This window comes from Sphaerodactylus townsendi, linkage group LG15, assembly GCF_021028975.2.
Source record: "Sphaerodactylus townsendi isolate TG3544 linkage group LG15, MPM_Stown_v2.3, whole genome shotgun sequence".
NCBI classification, from domain to species: Eukaryota; Metazoa; Chordata; class Lepidosauria; order Squamata; family Sphaerodactylidae; genus Sphaerodactylus; species Sphaerodactylus townsendi.
The window spans coordinates 6,861,822-6,880,059 of NC_059439.1; the positions used below are offsets into that span (position 1 = coordinate 6,861,822).

Below are 18,238 nucleotides of genomic sequence, written 5' to 3' on the forward strand. Positions count from 1 at the left end.
CTGGAGATTTGGGGGGTGGAGCCTGGGGAGCCTGGGGCTTGGGGGCAGAAGGATTTCAGAAAAGTGTAATGCTGCACATGTCAAGCCCTGGATCTGGACCAATATCGGACTCAAGTAGCACCATTGAGTCGAAGTCTCTTTATTGGCAGACAGCATCACATGGCCCCTAGAAGGCTGCAAAGCCAATTCTAAGGAACTGAAATAACTGGCTCTTTCCGAGTTTCCTTTTAATGCCCCAAAGGTGCCCCCCTCCCTTCCGTCCCCTGGAACATCAAAGCATTAGAAAGCAAGCAGGTGACAATCGTCCATTCTCAAGCCAACAAAGAGGGTTCTCAGCCCAACTGGCGCTTGGGCGCAATCTACATATAGGTTACAAAGTATGAAGGCAGCAGGAAGCCACAACTCTGGGAAGCCCATTATCAGTGCAGGAACCATAGCCCTATTTGATTTCGGGGCGTTTTGATGTCAGGGGCACTACTTGACAGTACAGACCGATTTCCAAAGCAGACATTTTCTCCACAGGACCTGATCTCTGTTCACCGTAGACCAGTGGTAATTCCAGTCTCCACCTGGACATTGGCAACCCTATTTCCAAACTAAGTTACACCTGACATCTCTTTTCTAGAAATTGATAATTTCTCTACAAACTTAAAGGAAGTGACAGGTTTGCAGGGGGGAAAAACCAGAAATCTAAAAAGAAGTACATTGGGGGATTACAACTCCCCATATTAGTAGAAACAACAACTGTAGCTTTAATAAAGGAATTGCTACTGAGCTCTCAGTGGCCATATTGGAGATTGCTACGCAACCACAGCAACAGTGCCAAGCCATCCATGCCTTGGTTTCTGTAAGAGCAGAGGTGGACTGGGCGAACAAATAGACCCCAGGAAAAGTGATGCCATCTTTCTGTCTTGAGTATCCTGCTAGAAGGAGCCTGGCAGGTATGTGGCTTTTGCAACTTGGCCGTACTTTTATTGAGCAGAGGTTGTTAGAACAAGGCAAGGAGGGAAAGCTAAAGACAATGGGGGTGGGGATTATAAAGGTAGGTTGGCTGGTGAATTGGAAGGAGAAAAGGAAACAGGAAAAGGGGAGAGGTTATGGGAGCCACCAGGGGAGGGAAAGAAGAGATGGGGAATACGGGGGGCGGGATGAGATGGCCTCTGCAAGTCCTTGTGGGTCCCCCACTAGTGTGTCTATGTGGCTGTGTGTATAATAGAGAAAAGAAATGCACTTCTGTTTAATTTGGCAACCCTTAACCCCTGGCACCCTAGGAAACTGCCCAGTTTGCCTGCATGGCTAGAAGCAGGTAACATGGATTCTTGGAAATTGTTTACTTCTATCAATTCCCAAGTGTGAGTCATGCACAGGTTTGTCTACTAAAACAGTTGTGCAGGGTGCTTCTGCGTACATTTATTACTTATTGTGAGACCTAGTGTCTGCCACTTTATAATAAAAAAAACTTGCAATAAACAGTGTTTGGGCTGCAGGCACTTTATGGATTATTAATCAGCATGCTAAGTATCATGGTTATGCTGGCATAAACTTTGTTGGTCTTTAAAGTGTCCCTGGACTTCGATTTATTCTGTGTCAGCAAGGCTAAGTGTTATACTTTCATTTATGCAAATAGGCTTCCTTATTCTGCCTCTATGCTGATCTCTTGCTGTGAATTTTGATGTCGTTTGGTTCTTAACTCATGAAAGGCTGCCGATTTCTGTTCTCAGATGTGTTCTGTTGTGTTTCCTCTGAGTTTCCCTTCCCTTGTGCTCTAGGTGTTCCCATGAGCTCTAGCTGCCCCATGACTTACAGGGATAAGCAAGCTCTTCCCAACAGAAGACACTGAACAGCTATTCTTAACTACCATCTAAGTAGGGTTGCCAGATCACCTGGGCAAGTGACAGAGGGTGGGGGTGGGGATTAGGGTTGCCAAATCCAGATTGGGAAATTCCTAGATACTTGGGAATGGAGACTGGGGAGAGCAGAAGCCTCAGCCGGGTATAATTCCATGGATTAATCTCCAAAACATTCATCTTGTTCAGGGGAATTGATGTCTGCAGTCTGGAGATCAGCTGTCATTCCAGGAGATTCCCAGGTACTACTTGGTGGCTGGCATCCCTACAACTAGGTCACCTCCATCTTCCAGACACCAATCATGACTATAGCAGGAATGTCAGCCACATTAATGGGAAACTGCTGAGGCCTTTCCAGAAAATCGGATTTATCAGCCTGCAGGCGATACAGCATCCTAGTTAACCCTAGTTGCAGAACTCTGCATTTAAATGTGACATAAAAAAATAAAAACAGGGATGTTTAAAGCCATCTAGATAAGAAAGGAATTTAATCATCATAATGTGACGAGTTAACGACATATCTGATTTCCTAGACCAATTCAGAGATAAAAAGACCTTATCCTCGCAGATGTTCAGCCAGACATGCACTCTCCTCCCAAAAAGTATATGATATAGATAGCAACTTTATTTGTCCGTTGTTGTTTCCTAACTATCCAATTAAAAAAAAGTGAGCTTGCCTAAATGGTTTAACAATGTTTTGACAGCAGTTAATTAGATTTAAGAGCTTGGCGCAGTAAAGGAAAAAGAGGAAGCAATTTATATTTAGATTGAACATGCTAGGAATTACATTGAACAAAGAAGGCAGATGGGAACTTAAAATGGGTCTCGCAGAGTCTACAGAGGATGTTACGTTAGATTTTCATGGAGCATCTCTGAGCCTTTTCATGCTACAACGAAAATGTTGCATTTATGGACAAGAACGTGTGAGAGACAACTTTTAAACAAGGAGTTACTAATGGCCACCCATATGAGATGGCCGGTGGGTTGGTGAAGCTAAAACGCTTCAGAGAGAAAGTGAGGTTTGTTTATTTTGACATCATGTCACAGCTGACTTATAGAGTTTTTTTCTTATTTAAAGATTCTTTAATGTAAAAAAATAAAAAATATATTGTTGTTTGTTTTTCTCTGATCAAAGAAGTTTTGCCACCTCTGCAAATTTCATCATCTTGACCAACCATTCTTCTATTGTAGGTAATGTGAGACCTTTCTAATTTTGAGAATACAATTATCTCAATGCTGTAGTGATATGTAAAAACAAAGTTCCATGACTCTTGTAGCTGTTTGTCCATTAGCCCCAAAAGAAAAGCCTCTGGTTTAAATTGTACATTAGTCTGTAGAATCTCCTGAATTAGTGAGTCCATTTGTTTCCAGTTTTTTTTGGCTTCGCTATAGGTTCACCATAAAATGTCCCTTCCTGTCGTACACGTTCCCAGCATGCATTCAAAATCCCTTTATATGTTTTAGCTAATTTTATAGAAATTATCCTTAAGACTAGAACTTTGCTTGCTCAAAGCCATAAGATCTTTTTCCATTTTAAACTTTTCTGATAATTGTACATCGGCAGGGGATGTTCAGAGGCGGTTTGCTATTGCCAGCCTCTGCAAAGCAACCCCAAGGAAGTCCAAGGAAGTCTCCTGCCTTGAAAACCCTATAACAGAAGGATATATTTGCCAATGGTTTTTCTATGTACAATTCGCTTGCTTTTTCCAAGGTGACCACAGAGGCCAAAGGGACCTTGAAACAGCCACCATCCTCAGCTCAGTCAAGTTTGCAGAGTATGTTTAACTGGGCAGATATTTCACACTAGTGTGGATCTCCCCTGCCCATCACAGCTATAAAAGAAGCTTCAGGAGGGAATTTGTGCCAGTAACTCAAAGGAAGTCAGAAAGAAATGATTCACAGTCTTCCGGGCAGACTTTCCTGCTGCATCAAGGAGGTCCACAGAAATAAAACGGGCGGAGGGAGGGGGAACTGTGCCCCTGTGCCCCTGCTACGCCCCACCTCACCCTGGAATGCCATGCCACGCCCCCTCTACATCCCGGCCACATCCCCACACTGGTATGTGCCCAGGTTGTCACCCCCCTCCCACCCTGTTGGCGCTACGCAACTGACACAGGGTAAAAGAGATTCTGTTGTCATAAGTCGCCTGTGACTTCACGGCACTTCACACACACACACCCACACACCATGATCCAAAACTGACTTAATTCTAGCACCAGTTTTACCCCAATGTTCTCAGTCCTTTAAATCATCACTGGTAGAAAAACACAGCACAACTCTTGCTTGGCAACTGTTAAGAAGTCTTAGTGTTAAGAAGTATAATGTGTGGTTTAACGCCAGCTTGGTGCAATAGTTAATGTCAGACTTTTGAATCTGGGAGGTTAAAGGTACAGGTGCAAGAATGGGGACATTACTGACTCGTGGGGTGATGCCACATCACAATATTACTAACCAGGCTGTTTACAGAGTTGTTTGCCATTGTTTTCTGCCAAAGAAACAAACTGGATTATTCTTTGGACAAGAATAGGAGTGGCTGAGAATTTTGGCCCACATGGTTGGGAAACTTAAAATATTTTATAAGTCTCTACTTGCAAGGAGGTGAGTCTTTGCCTCTTCTCAATTGACCATCACTAGACACAACTCGGAGATACATGCCTTACTTTCTTGGCACTGCAGGCATTAGGAATTCTGCTAAGACTCTCAAACTTTTTCTGTCTGAAGGTGGCGAATGGAGGTGAGCCAATCGCTTGGCCTGTTTGGTTTCTACCAAGCAGTCACAATTACTTGCCAAATTGGTTTGCATTAGGTTTTCCTAAATCTGCGAATATGCAAAGACACTGCAGATTTGAACTGATCAGTGGCCACCACTGTCTCTAAGGACTAGTTAGAAAAAGTGTTGGTTTTATATCCCACTTTTCTCTACCTTCAAAGAGTCCCAAAGCGGCTCACAATCAACTTCCCTTCCCCTCCCTACCACAGACACCTTGTGTGGTAGAAGGGGCCGAGGGAGTTCGGAGAGAACTGTGAAAGATCACCCAGCAGGCTTCATGTGTTGGAGTGGGGAAACAAACGTAGTTCAAATTAGAGTACGCCGCTCATGTGGAGAATCAAACCCAATTCACCAGATTAGAGTCTGCTTAACCACTACATGCTGCCGGCTCTCTGGCAAACACAGATGGGCCAAGTCCTATTAAAACATGGGACTGATTAATGATTGATTTATATGATTTTTCTTTGTCTATTTAAGAAATTGCTTGTTGAATAGAGGTGGAGCAGCTATGCAGCAAGCATGAACAGGGGGCAGCTCTGTGAAGACACAAATGCACAAAAAGCTGATTGTGTTGAACCGCATGGTTAGGAAGGAATACACTGAAACAGGCTGCCGAACACCCTCGACCAAACCAACAACCAGTAGAGCCAATTGTCGAAAAATCGGGTCTCTGCTTGCAGCAGGTGAACAGGGCAGCAGCTGAATCGCAGAGAGCATGCATGCTCAGTAACCATGCCTTCCCCATGCTCAGAACGCTAAAGCATTGCTCAGCTGTGAGGGGAAAATGCCGTAGCTATCAGTTGAGAGATCAGCCAAAAGTTGTTTTGTGCATGGCTCCTTTTCACAAGACGAATTTGATGTGCAACCAGATCTTTGGCGTGCTGCCTCAGCAAGGGGACGAGCCACATCCCCACAGTTTCCAGATCCCACACCCCAAATCAATACCAGCTTGCTGATCAGGCCTCGTTCTGAACTGGGCTTCTTGTGCTCCCAGTACCTTGGGCTGGATGGAGTGGAGGGGGGGGGGGATATTTTGATCTCTTGGGTTTGGTTGAAACCACTCATTTCTAGGGTGACGCCTCAGTGAATCCAAACAGACAGTTAACAGCACCTGGTGGAAATTTTGCCGTACTAAAAATAGCAACAAAGCTTTCTGAATTCCTGGCTGAGCACGAATGCTTAGCCAACTGGTTTCCCCTCCCCGAGTACCTCAGGTAACAAAACAAACAAACAAGGCAGATTGCAGAAAGAATCAGGAAAAAAAATATTTTTAACCGCTGAGAATTCAGCACTGGGCCGTGGAAAGTCTTGAGGGCACCTGACGCTGTTTCATGTTCTGGAACAGGAGTAAATACAACACAAAAGCCCTTTCCGCACAGCACATGTACAGCGGGTGGCAGTCAGGATAAAGTAACCCGCTTTCCCGTTTTTGCGTTCACATGCCTTCATGCAGGCAGTGATCGGAGCCCATTGAAACAATGCAGGTTGCTGGCGTGCCTTTGCACACAGGCGCATCTTTTTTTAAAAATCACCTCCCACGGATGCGTAGCTACGCAAGCATGCAAAAGTGAACTCCCACAGCCATGTCTCACAATATGACCCTTTGCATCTGCATGGCTATGCAGATGGCAGCCAGGAAATTTTTTAAAAGGAAAGCGCAGCCGAATAAAGCGCCTCTCTGCCCAGCCATTCACTCACAAGTGGCTACAACCTGGGATTTTTAAAAAGATGGGTGGATAGTGTGATTCTTGAAAAACCAGGTTTAGGGGAAATAACACAGGGCAGACTCGCTGTAGGGGCAGGATCCGTGCAAAGCCCCCCCCCCCCCCGGGTTTTTTAAACCATCATTAACCCGTGTTTATTGGCCCATGAGGAAGGGGCCAAACAGTGTAATCCTAAGAGTTACTCCCATTCTAAGCCTATTGAAAAGAATGTGTTTAGACTGGAGTAATTCTTTTTAGGATTGCACTGTAAGAGACTTTTAAAGAGTATAGCTTCAAGGAACCTGTTCTCCATGAATTTGCTGCTGAAAAACCCAGGAATGTTGCATTCTGGGTAGATTGCTAGAATGCATAATGGAGTAGAAAACAAAATTGTACAAAGCAAAAAAATCTGTTGCCATGTTCACTTTCCACTCCTCTAGGGTTGCCAACTCCAGCTTGGGAAATACCTGGAGATTTGGAGGCAGTGCCTGGAGAGAGCAGGTATGGAAAGGGTGAGCACTTAGCAGGAATGTGATGTCTCTCTAGGATTTCCATTCCTTCTAGATACACTGTAGTCCACTGTCCAAACTGCCATTTCCTCCAGGGGAACTGATCTCTGTAGTCTGGAGACCAATTGTGATTTGGGATGACTCCCGGCCCTATCTGGAGGTTGACAACCCTGCCTCCTCACTGTTCAAGGAAAGTTCCTGTTTAGCTCATGCTACTCCATAAAGTGTCACCTACACAGATAACACTACCTGAATAAACATTTAAAAAATTGCATCATTCATCTTTTCTGGGCACAGTTTGGGTTTCCTTGGTGCAGAATTTGGGTAAGTGCATGCGCGCATGCACGCGCACACACACACACATATAGGGGTAGGGGAGAGAGAGAGAGCACGCAGCCCTTGCTGTGACTTTCAGATCAGAAGCCACGAGAAAAGGGAGTCACAGTTCAAGAGTCGCAGCATTTTACTGTGTTCTGTTTTTTCAGTTTTTTGTGAAATCCCCTGTTCAGTGAGGCTTTGAAGGAAAGTGCTGCCAAGGTTGCAAGATAAGCCCCTCCCTTCACTTTGTCCCACTAGCAGACACGAGAGATATAATATTCTGATTAAAAAGCAGCACTTCCTTCCCAAGCTCAGCAACAGCTCATCTCGGGCAGTAGAGGCTGCAAGCTCAGCCATGTGCACAAACAAGTGTTTGGTGTATTCCCCAGGCTTGATGGTCCCTCTTTTCCATTCTTAGATGCACACACAGGCCAGTTGGCCCCCAGGAAGCTCCAAGGCACAGTTATTTTGACTATCCCATTTTACAAACAGCATCTAGGTTGGCAAAGGAACTGCAGCACTGATAAGGTTGGCTGGAGATCTCTTGAGATGATAGCTGAACTCCAGGAGACACAGATCAGCTCACTTGGAGAAAATGGCCGCTTTGAAAGATGAGAATGCAGTGGTGGGATTCAGCAGGTTCGCACCACTTCAGCAGAACCGGTTGTTTAAATGCTGCTTGTAAACAATCAGTTGTTAAATTATTTGAATCCCACCTCTGGAACCGGTTGTTAAATTATTTGAATCCCACCACTGGCTCTATGGGAACAACAGTATGAATCTGGAGCCGGTCAGCCCCAGCTTTTCAGTTTGATCCTGGCCTCAGTGAGACTTGGGTTGAGCTTCAAACTGTGGAGTTTGAGGGCGAAGGAAACCCTGCTGGTTGACATCCATTGTACAGAGCCCTTTGGGGGATTGGGCAGTCTATGAAATCTTAATAATAATAATAATAATAATAATAATAATAATAATAATAATAATAACAATAATAATAATAATAATAATAATAATAATAATAATAATAATAATAATAATATAGTTGGATCATGAAATGCTTGGAAACAATTGGCGTCAGCAAAAAACATTAGAGTATTCACTGAAAAAGCTATGATACAGTGGAAAACTGAACTGACAGTCGGAAATGAAAACTTCGGAACAGTCAACATTAAGCGAGGAATTTTCCAAGGTGATTCACTATCACCTTTACCGTTTATCATTGCCATGATACCACTAACAGTAATTTTAAAGAAAACAAAGTTGGGCTATCAAATGGCCAAAGACTCAGAAAAAAATCCCACATTTGCTGTACATGGATGATTTGAAGTTGTATGGGAAATCAGAAATCCAGACACTAGTAAACACAGTCCAAATATTCAGCACAGACATTTCGATGGAGTTTGGCCTGGAAAAGTGCGCTACTGTGGCAATAAAGAGGGGCAAGATAACCGAGAGTAATGGGATTGAAATACCTGATGGCCAACTCATCAAGTGCAACCAAGAGGCAGCTTATAAATACCTGGGCATTTTGCAGTTAGATAACATCAAGCACGGGAAAGTGAAGACTGTTGTCAGCAGAGAGTACACCCAGAGAGTCAGGAAAATGTTGAAATCTAAATTAAACAGTAAGAGTACCATCAAGGCCATCAACACCTGGGCCATACCTGTCATCAGGTACACTGCTGGAATCATCAACTGGACACAGGCTGAGTTGGATACATTGGATAGAAAAAACTTCGGACGCTTATGACAATGCACCATGCTTTACACCCACACACAGTGATAATACTCTCGATAGATTATACCTTCCCCGGAGGTCTGGGGGCAGAGGCTTACTGCAAGTACAGCAAACAGTGGAAGAGGAGAAGCATGCACTGGCCGATTATGTGAAGGAAAGTCAAGAACAGGCATTGATTGAAGTGAAGAACAGACATTTGCTGCAAACCCAGAAAACCAAACAACAAGAATACAGAAAAAAAATGTGATTAAAAAAATGAGGAGGGACTGAAAGCTGGCACAACAAATCACTGTATCGGGCCAATTTCTGGAGAAAATCAAGGACAAAGGTGGACAATAAGAAAAGGAATAACAGCTTGGCTGTGGTTAACAACTGGTACTCTGAAAAAGGAAACTGAATCCCCTGCACAGTTTTAGTACCGTTTCAAGAGCAAGCCATTAGAACAAATTTGATCAAAGGCCAAAATCGAAAAATCGCTTGGACAATGAAAAATGCAGATTGATGCAAAGAAGCTGATGGGATGAACTGTAGATCATGTCCCTCAGCTGCTGCAAAGAAAGGATTGCCCAGACTGAGTACAAAACAGGAGACACCAACTCAGTGGCCAAGATGATCCACTGGAATTTATGCAAGAATTGCAACATAAGAACAGCTAAGAACTGGTGGGAACATTGTCCAGAGAAAGCAATGGAAAATGAGAAGGTCAAGATCCTGTGGGACTTTCGAATCCAAATGGACAAAGTGTTGAAACACAGTACACCAGACATCACCATGATCGAGGACAAGAAAGTGAGCATCATCGACATAGCAGTCCCCGGTGACAGCAGGGTCATTGAAAAAGAACACGAGAAGGTCAGAAGAAGAAGAAGAAGGAGGAGGAGGAGGAGGAGGAGGAGGAGGAGGAGGAGGAGGAGGAGTTGGATTAATATCCCTCCTTTCTCTCCAGCAAGGAGACTCAAAGTCAGAACCAGTTGTTAAATTATTTGAATCCCACCGCTGATGTATAGCCCTATGTACAGTAAAAAGTGGATTGGCCCTTATTGCTCTTTTGTGAAAGAAAACAGCGCTGTTTGCCTTTTGAGGGGAGTCTTGCATCTCTAAAATAGCCACGTCACTCAGAGTCTTTTCTTGGGTGAGGGAGGGGTGAGGAGAAGCTTCCCATTATCTGCTCAGCCCCTTATCTGTTGTCTCAGTACAGACAGTTGCTGTCCTGTTGCCTCTGCAGATGCAAGAGATACAATTGACATTTCCATACCAACTTCTGGTGGGGCAAGAAAGGGACTGGCTGGCTGACATTGGGAAGGGATAAAGAGCGGTAGTGCAGGAGGGCAGATCACAACTCGCCTTTTTCAGTTAAGCTGGCAAGGAGGATAGACTGCCGAGTGGGGCCTGGAAGCTGGAGTTTTGGCAGGTGGGAGGACTTTTAGAAGGCTAGTGGAAAAACAGAAACCCTAGGCCTCATTCTCCTGAAGGGGATCAACCCTGCAATTAGATGCCAGCCTCCAGGTGGGACCTGGAGATCCCATAGAATTACAGCTCATCTCCAGACCACAGAGATCAGCTTCCCTGGAGAAAATGGTTGCTTTGGAAAGTGGACTGTAAGGCCTTGTACCCCACTGAGTTCCCCAGGCTCCATCCCCAGATCTCCAGGAGTTTCACAACCTGCATCTGGCAACCCTACCCCCATCCCCTGCTGTGGGGGGGGGGGGTAGACTGGAGTTCAGCACTTCCAGTGGCAGGTAGAGGGGAACAGCTCTAAGAAAGAGGGGTAAAATTTGCACAGGCTGATATTCACAAATGCAGATTTAGACATGGTATTCCTATATTTTAACTAGAAATGCAATTCAGTGTGTTGGCTCCATCTACAGTCCAGGTGCAAACTGTTGGCACAGGCCTGTGCAATGCCCCTCCCTGTTCTCCCTCCTTCTGGCTCATCCTACTTAACAAGGGTGGTCAGCTCTGGGCTGGGAAATACCTGGAAATGTTAGGGGTGGGGCTTGGGGAGGGCGGGGGTTGTGGAGGGACTTCAGAAAGGTAATATGCCATACAAGCCACCTTCCATTTTCTCTAGGGGAACTGCTCTCCATTGTCCAGAGATCAGTTGTAATAGCAGGAGATCTGGAAGTTGACAACCCCATCTTTAACTCACTCGAAAGAGGCCTTTTTCTACCTGCACTGAATTCAGAGGTTTTTCAGGGATTGGGCCTCCAAAATTAGTTCAGTCCAAATTGCAGGAAAGCAACAGACATTTCAGAGGCCAGGCTTCAAAAAAGGGGACCGTTCTCTGAAAAAGCAGATATCTGGCCACCCTAGATGAAGGCAGTGGCGTAGCGCCCAGGGAGAAGGGGGGTGTCTTGCACTTGGCGTGCGCCGGTGCAGGGGAATAGTGGGGGCGGTCCAGGGCATGGCAGGGGCGGAGGGCACACATGTGCCCCGGGCGCAGTTCCCCCTTGCTATGGCTCTAGAACAGTGGTGGTGAACCTTTGGCACTCCAGATGTTATGGACTACAATTCCCATCAGCCCCTTCCAGCATGGCCAATCGGAAATTGTAGTCCATAACATCTGGAGTGCCAAAGGTTCGCCACCATGGCTCTAGAATGAAGTAGGGGGTAGCTAAGAAGGCTGCGAGCTCTCCCATAAAAATAGTCCTTGCCTGTAGAAATCCATCATGTTTTCTAGGCTGCAATTCATTTGCAGCCTTAGGCGGTTTGGCCTAAGAGAAAGATTCCATCTCTTGATGAGAAATTGGTCCCTGCCTCAGGGCTGATGACCCCTCCCTCCACAGAGGGCCGCCATTCTCCAGCTGGCACCTGGAGAGCTCTGTTCCTTAGATGACCCTGGAGAAAATGGCTGCTTTGGAGGGTACACTCTATGGCATTACACCCTGCTGAGGTACATCCCCTTCCCCACACCCAAATCCAGGTTTATTCAGCTCTCAACTTAACTGCAGTATTAGTTAGTAGGCAACCTGTGAGTTTGGGGCACATTACAAAAGAGGGGACTGCTCAAACATGCTTATATCTTTCTTTATTTTTCAGTTGGCATAAGTTCCACAGTGGCAGCACTCTGTTCTCGCCTCCAGGGCTTGCTGCCACATGGAGCCATACCTCCCGGCCATCTGCCAACCAGGATTCTAGCCCAGCAGCAAAAAGACTTCCATGAATGGGTGCTGCTGAGTCCGCCAACCACTAGAGGTGCTCTTTTCATGATGGATTTAATATAGGGTTGCCAGCTTCCCAGTGAGGGATGGAGGTCCCCCGGAATTATAACTGACCTCCAGACTACACAGATGCTAATGAAGAGTGTGTGTGTGTGTGTGTGTGTGTGTGTGTGTGTGTGTGTGTGTGTGTGTGTGAGAGAGAGAGAGAGAGAGAGAGAGAGAGAGAGAGAGAGAGAGAGAGAGAGAGAGAGAGAGACATTCCTCACAGGGGAAATACAACGGGTGCAGGATGCTCTTTAACCCATTTTGTGGGGAGCACTTTGCACAGATCCCGCCCTGTTTTATTACTCTCAACCCAGGTTTTTCAAAAATCACCAAATCAGCATCCTTTTGAAAAATCCCAGATTGGTGCTGGTGCCCTTCATTCCCCCCTCCATTCCACCTCGCTGTCTACAGTCAGGGAGAATCTGCTTGCCATTGCGGGGGGGGGGGGGGGGTACAAAAAATTGTGTGTTGCATCTGCATAGCTATCGTATCGTGGGCGATCAGCATGGCTGTGGGGGTTCATTTCTGCATGCCTGTGTAGCTACGTAGCTACATGTTGCCAGAAATTTTTTAAAAAGAGAAGTGTCTCCGTGGAAAGGACCCCGGATTGTTTCCATGGGCTCCCATCACTGCGTGCATGGTACACGTGTAAACAGGAAAATGGATTACTTTATCATGACTGCAACCTGTTACCTATTTACTGTGTGGAATCAACCAGAGACTTCCTTATCTAAAATTGCGGCTAACTAATTAAGGGCACTTTGGTAACTGTTTGGAATGTCTTTAATTGATTAATTGGTGTGATTAACTGATTAAAAGCTGTAGCCCTAATTTCACATGCTATTTATCAAACTACTTACCGTCTCGCCCTCCTCCTCCATTAGTCAGATGATATTCCTTTGTATCTTCAGCACTGTCTATGTTTTCCATTTCATGGGATGTGTTGGAACTAGCATCAGCCAAAATGTCCTGGACTTCTGGAAGAAGGTTGTAAGTTTTTTTTTTTAAAGAATAACCTAATAGATTTTTTTTTAAAAAAACACAAACCTGATTCATGTATGCAGCATTTTACAAGTGCTTTAAGATTGTTTGCCCTAACACCAAACAGCCACTTCTGAAATGTGTAAGAGGTAGCAAACAAATATTCTAAATAAATGCAGTAAATAATATCAATACACTCATTTCACAGGTGGAGGAAACCGAGGCCTACCATGGCTAGTGGTGCCAACCTCCTGGTAGTGGCTGGCGACCTGAGATTACAACTGATTTCCAGGTGACAGAGTCAGTTCACCTGGCAAAAATGGCTTCTTTGGAAGGAGGACATGTGCACGAGTTCCTCCCCTCCCCCAACTGTGCCCTCCTTAGGGTCCACTCCCTAGTCCCCAGGTATATCTCAACTCGGAACTGGCAACCCTAACAATGGCCAACAAAGCAGGTCCATGCAATTCAAATCATGATACTTCAGTTTCAAACTCAGACTTCCCAAGAGTATAAATATAATTCAGATGTCTTGACACCAGCAAAAGATCATTAGAAGCTTTCAAAGGTGTCAGCCCTGTGCAGGAAGGCAAGGAAGGAAGGAAGGAAGGAAGGAAGGAAGGAAGGAAGGAAGGAAGGAAGGAAGGAAGGAAGGAAGGAAGGAAGGAAGGAAGGAAGGAAGGAAGGAAGGAAGAAGGAAGGAAGGAAGGAGGAAGAAAGAAAGAAAGAAAGAAAGAAAGAAAGAAAGAAAGAAAGAAAGAAAGAAAGAAAGAAAGAAAGAAAGAAAGAAAGAAAGAAAGAAGTGTAGGGTGGTGAGAAGCACAAAGGATTGCAAAGAGCTCCAAGCGGACCTTGATAAATTAGGTGAGTGGGCTCAGAAATGGCAAATGCAGTTCAATGTAGCAAAATGTAAAGTGATGCACATAGGGGCAAAAAATCCAAACTTCACATACATGCTACAGGAGTCAGTGCTATCAGTCACAGACCAGGAAAGGGAGTTAGGCGTCTTAGTTGATAGTTCCATGGGAATGTCAACTCAATGCATGGCAGCTGTAAAAAAGGCAAACTCTATGCTGGGGATCATTAGAAAAGGAATTGATAATAAAACTGCAAAGATTGTCATGCCCTTATATAAAGCAGTGGTGCGACCGCACTTGGAGTACTGTGTCCAGTTCTGGTTGCCGCATCTCAAAAAGGATATTGAGGAGATAGAAAAAAGTGCAGAGAAGGGCAACAAGGATGATTGAGGGACTGGAGCACCTTCCCTATGAGGAGAGGCTGCAGCGTTTGGGACTCTTTAGTTTGGAGAGGAGGCGGCTGAGGGGGGATATGATTGAAGTCTACAAAATTATGCATGGGGTAGAAAATGTTGACAGAGAGAAATTTTTCTCTCTTTCTCACAATACTAGAATCAGGGGGCATACATTGAAAATGCTGGGGGGGAAGAATTAGAACTAATAAAAGGAAACATTTCTTCATGCAATGTGTGATTGGTATTTGGAATATGTTGCCGCCGGAGGTGGTGATGTTCACTAATCTGGATAGTTTTTAAAAGGACTTGGACAGATTTATGGAGGAGAAGTCGATCTATGGCTACCAATCTTGATCCTCCTTGATCTGAGATTGCAAATGCCTTAGCAGACCAGGTGCTCAGGAGGAGCAGCAGCAGCAGAAGGCCATTGCTTTCACATCCTGCATGTGAGCTCCCAAAGGCAGATGTGAGCTCCCAAAGGTGGGCCACTGCGAGTAGCAGACTGCTGGACTAGATGGACTTTGGTCTGATCCAGCTGGCTTGTTCTTATGTTCTTATGTTAAGTGAGTTACCTCAATAGGTGCAAGTAAGCAGGCTAGGAAAGAACTTTGCGGAGGAATTTCCCAGCACAGATTTGGCAACCTTAGAAAGGTACAATACCTGTAGCCTCCTGCTGATCCCGGGAACGGCTGAGGTCCATGCCAGTTGGTGACCCTGGAAAAAACCATCCAAAAACATTTCAGCCTCCAAAAGTTGTCCAAGGATCAGTGACAATTCTTTGAATCTCTCCCCTCTCTAAGGGGCCTAAAATCATACAGACAGTCATTGATTTTACCCAATTGTAGGTTGACACCTGAAAAAGACCCTGCTTTGATGATCAAAAGTGTCACAATGGAGCGTAAGGGGAGAGGTGGTCTTGCAGATATAAGGGCCCAAGGGCATGAACAGCTTTGTATGTGATAGCTGATGAAATAGAAGGGATTATCTCTAATCGTTACCATCTGCCACAACACTCCTTTCTGCATTATGTGCCTGATGACACCTCACAAACTCCTCTTAGACCCCCCCACCCAGGCCATCCTTAGTTATGTTTTGACAGGCCCTCTACATGTGCCTTTGGCATGTGACTGACAGGCATGGGACTGACAAAGGTCTCTTGTGCCCTGATGTAACTTAGTTTATACTGGCCCTGCTTTGCCTGGAACGAGGAGGTGAAAATCATCCCTGAGCAAGAAGAGGAGCAGCTCTTGCTTCAGAGTTCAGCCCTCTGCTCTATGCAGGAAACCAAAGCCGGAGAATTCCTGAGCTTCCACTCCACAATTGCCAATAAAAGAGAGCTTAATTTCTGTCTAGTTCTGAAGTAATCTCAGTGACCATTTGTGCACTTGGGGTCTGCTCCGCAGTGAACATACCATTTCTTTGGATCAGATTTTCGATTGCGCACACACTTCCCCTGCCCCTGAACTCGCTGTGCCACAGATGAGAGAATCCCCTCAGTTTCCAAAAGCAAGGGAAGTGTGACTTTCCCCCCTGGCTTTGTAGGGAAAGTGAAGGAGATGTCGCACAATACTCCCTCTTCAGGAAGGAAGGGAGTGTGTAACTGCATTGAGACTCCTTGCAGGAGAGAAAGGTGGGGTATATATCCAAACTCTTCTTTGTTTTTTTTTTAACTTTTGCACAATGTTATGTTCCATTTTAGTTGGCCTTAACAAAAGTTATTACACAAGTTTTGTTTCTTGTTCTGGAAGAAATACATCCTTTGCTTTTCCTAAATCTCCTCATGCATGTAAAAATGAATAGTCCAGCCAGGCCAAGTTTTTCCTGGGATCATTTGGCAATGCAAAGATTTTTCGCTGTTATGTGGGAAGACCAATAACGGCAGGCAATTTGTCTGACAGGTTGTTTATCCTTCATGTCTATTTTCAGGTTGGGGAATACCTGCCACTTTCTATGATGGAACCTCAGAAGGACACACTTTGGGGGAAGAGAGGGGTAATCGCAGAAGATCTCCAGCCACGACCTGGAGGTTGCCAAGCCTAGTCATGACTGATCTCCTTAACCCCCGATAAGCTTTAGATGAATACAAATTGAAAATGGCTCCTCTGTCAGAGAGGCAAATTGAATGGGTCTCACTTCCAATGTAATGCAGTGACCTCCCTTCTTGTCTCTCTTTGCCTCTCTATTTCTTCCTTTGATCTCCTTATCAGAGAATCTTATGTCTGCTTGTTGATTTTTTTTTAAAAGAAAAATCCTTGGTCCTGGCTGTTACATAACTGCAAAAATCTGCTCACATGAAGCAGCAGGGAAGTGCAAACCGCTACGCTTGCTTCACCACCGAGGTTTATGGAACATAGCTGGGGCCGAAGTAACATCTGAGCACAAAAGTTTCAGTAACTGGAGACCTTTCTAAACCACCATCAACCTTTTAATTTTTCCCCCTCTCAGTTTTACTTTCATGGATTGTGCATTAACAACACAATATCCTGTCCCCTGCAAAGATTGAGCTGGGGTGGGAGGTGGGGGGGTGGTCAAGGATAGGGACAGGTTAGTGTTGCAATTCAGTAATTGATCTTTTCTTTTCTGGTCAGCAGCTGGACAAGTCAGGGGAAAGGATGTGTCTGGGGTTGCTAGAAGCAGCTGTGTCCAGCCCCCAGAATAGACAAGGTTCAGCCCTAAGGTTGCCAGTTCTCCTCTGGCCACTGGCAGGGGCTGTGGGGGGAGGTGGCCATATCTAGGTTGGGACATTCCTGGAGATTTGGGGATAAAGCCTGGGGTGGGGACAGGGGCCTCAGTGGGGCACGACACCATAACATCCAAAGCACCAGTTTTCTCCAGGACAGCTGATCTCTGTAGTCTGGATCAGGAAACTCCTGGAGATTTGGGGATGGAAACCGAAGAAGACAGGGACCCCAGTGGGGTGTAAGACTAAAGAGTCTACCCTTCAAAGCATCCATTTTCCCCCAAGGGAAATTATCTTTGTAGCCAGCACATCAGGATATTTTAGAATGTGGACATTTTCGTCATTGCCCTCACAGAACTGATGTATGCAGGAACAAACTCTGCCTCTGTCTAGTAATGGTACAGTTTAGGAATGGCCCAAAAAATCAGGGAAATTTCAAGCAGGCTGAGACAGAAACAGGGTTTTGCTTGCTCCAACAAGCCACTCTCATCCGGGTGAGAAAACAGCCCCTTGTAGCCCACACTACCTTGGAGACAAATCAATGACCACAACACATTTCCCTGAAATGATATAGGGATGCCAGTTCCTATTGTGGGCAGGGAATGTTCCACCCCCTGCTCCTATGTCCTGCTGTTGCTCTGGCAGCCAATGGAAGAAAAAACTATTTAAAAAGCACTTAGTGCAATGTAACACTTCCAAAGACAACCCAGGAGTGGCATCTGACTGCCTTAGGAATAGCCAGAAATTCTATGGTAAAACCGTAGAGCTTCTCGTGATTCCTAGAGCAAACTTACATCTCTTCCAGGTTTTCCCGGATGTGATGTAACACTGTTGCATGGACAGAGGCTTCCATTTCCCAAGATGCTCCTCAGTTCTAGCTAAGAAAGAGGAGAGAAATATAATACAAGTTGGGGGTGCTGCCAGGGTTGTCTGCTCTGAAACAGGAGATTCCAAAAAAGTGGGGGTGGAGGGATGGATTTGGAGGCAGGATTTGGAGAGGGAAGATGTTGCCACAGAGTCCACCCACTGAACAGCCATTTCCGCCAAGGGAACTGATCTGATCTCTGTGGTGTGTGAAGATTAATTATACTGCCAAGAGATCTGTTAAGTCCCTGACTGCTGTTTTATAAGTACTCTTATTGTAATTAAAGGGGGCGGGGGGACTACCAGGGAGAAAACCCTCAAGTGGAATCAGCTTAGGTCTTCAGGAGAAAGACTTTCAATTGCTGTAGAATGGCCA

The 18,238-nt window shown here is 45.3% G+C and overlaps 1 protein-coding gene across 1 annotated transcript in view; it reads right to left on the reverse strand.

Moving 5' to 3' along the window:
• IKZF3 (IKAROS family zinc finger 3) overlaps window positions 1-18,238 on the reverse strand; it is a 75,475-nt gene that overhangs the window by 48,766 nt on the left and 8,471 nt on the right. The window contains exons 2-3 of the mRNA XM_048517651.1: window positions 14,979-15,032; window positions 12,949-13,065 (exon numbers count right to left, since the gene is read on the reverse strand). Of these exons, the coding sequence (XP_048373608.1) occupies window positions 12,949-13,065; window positions 14,979-15,032 (171 nt within the window). The remainder of the gene's footprint in view (window positions 1-12,948; window positions 13,066-14,978; window positions 15,033-18,238) is intronic.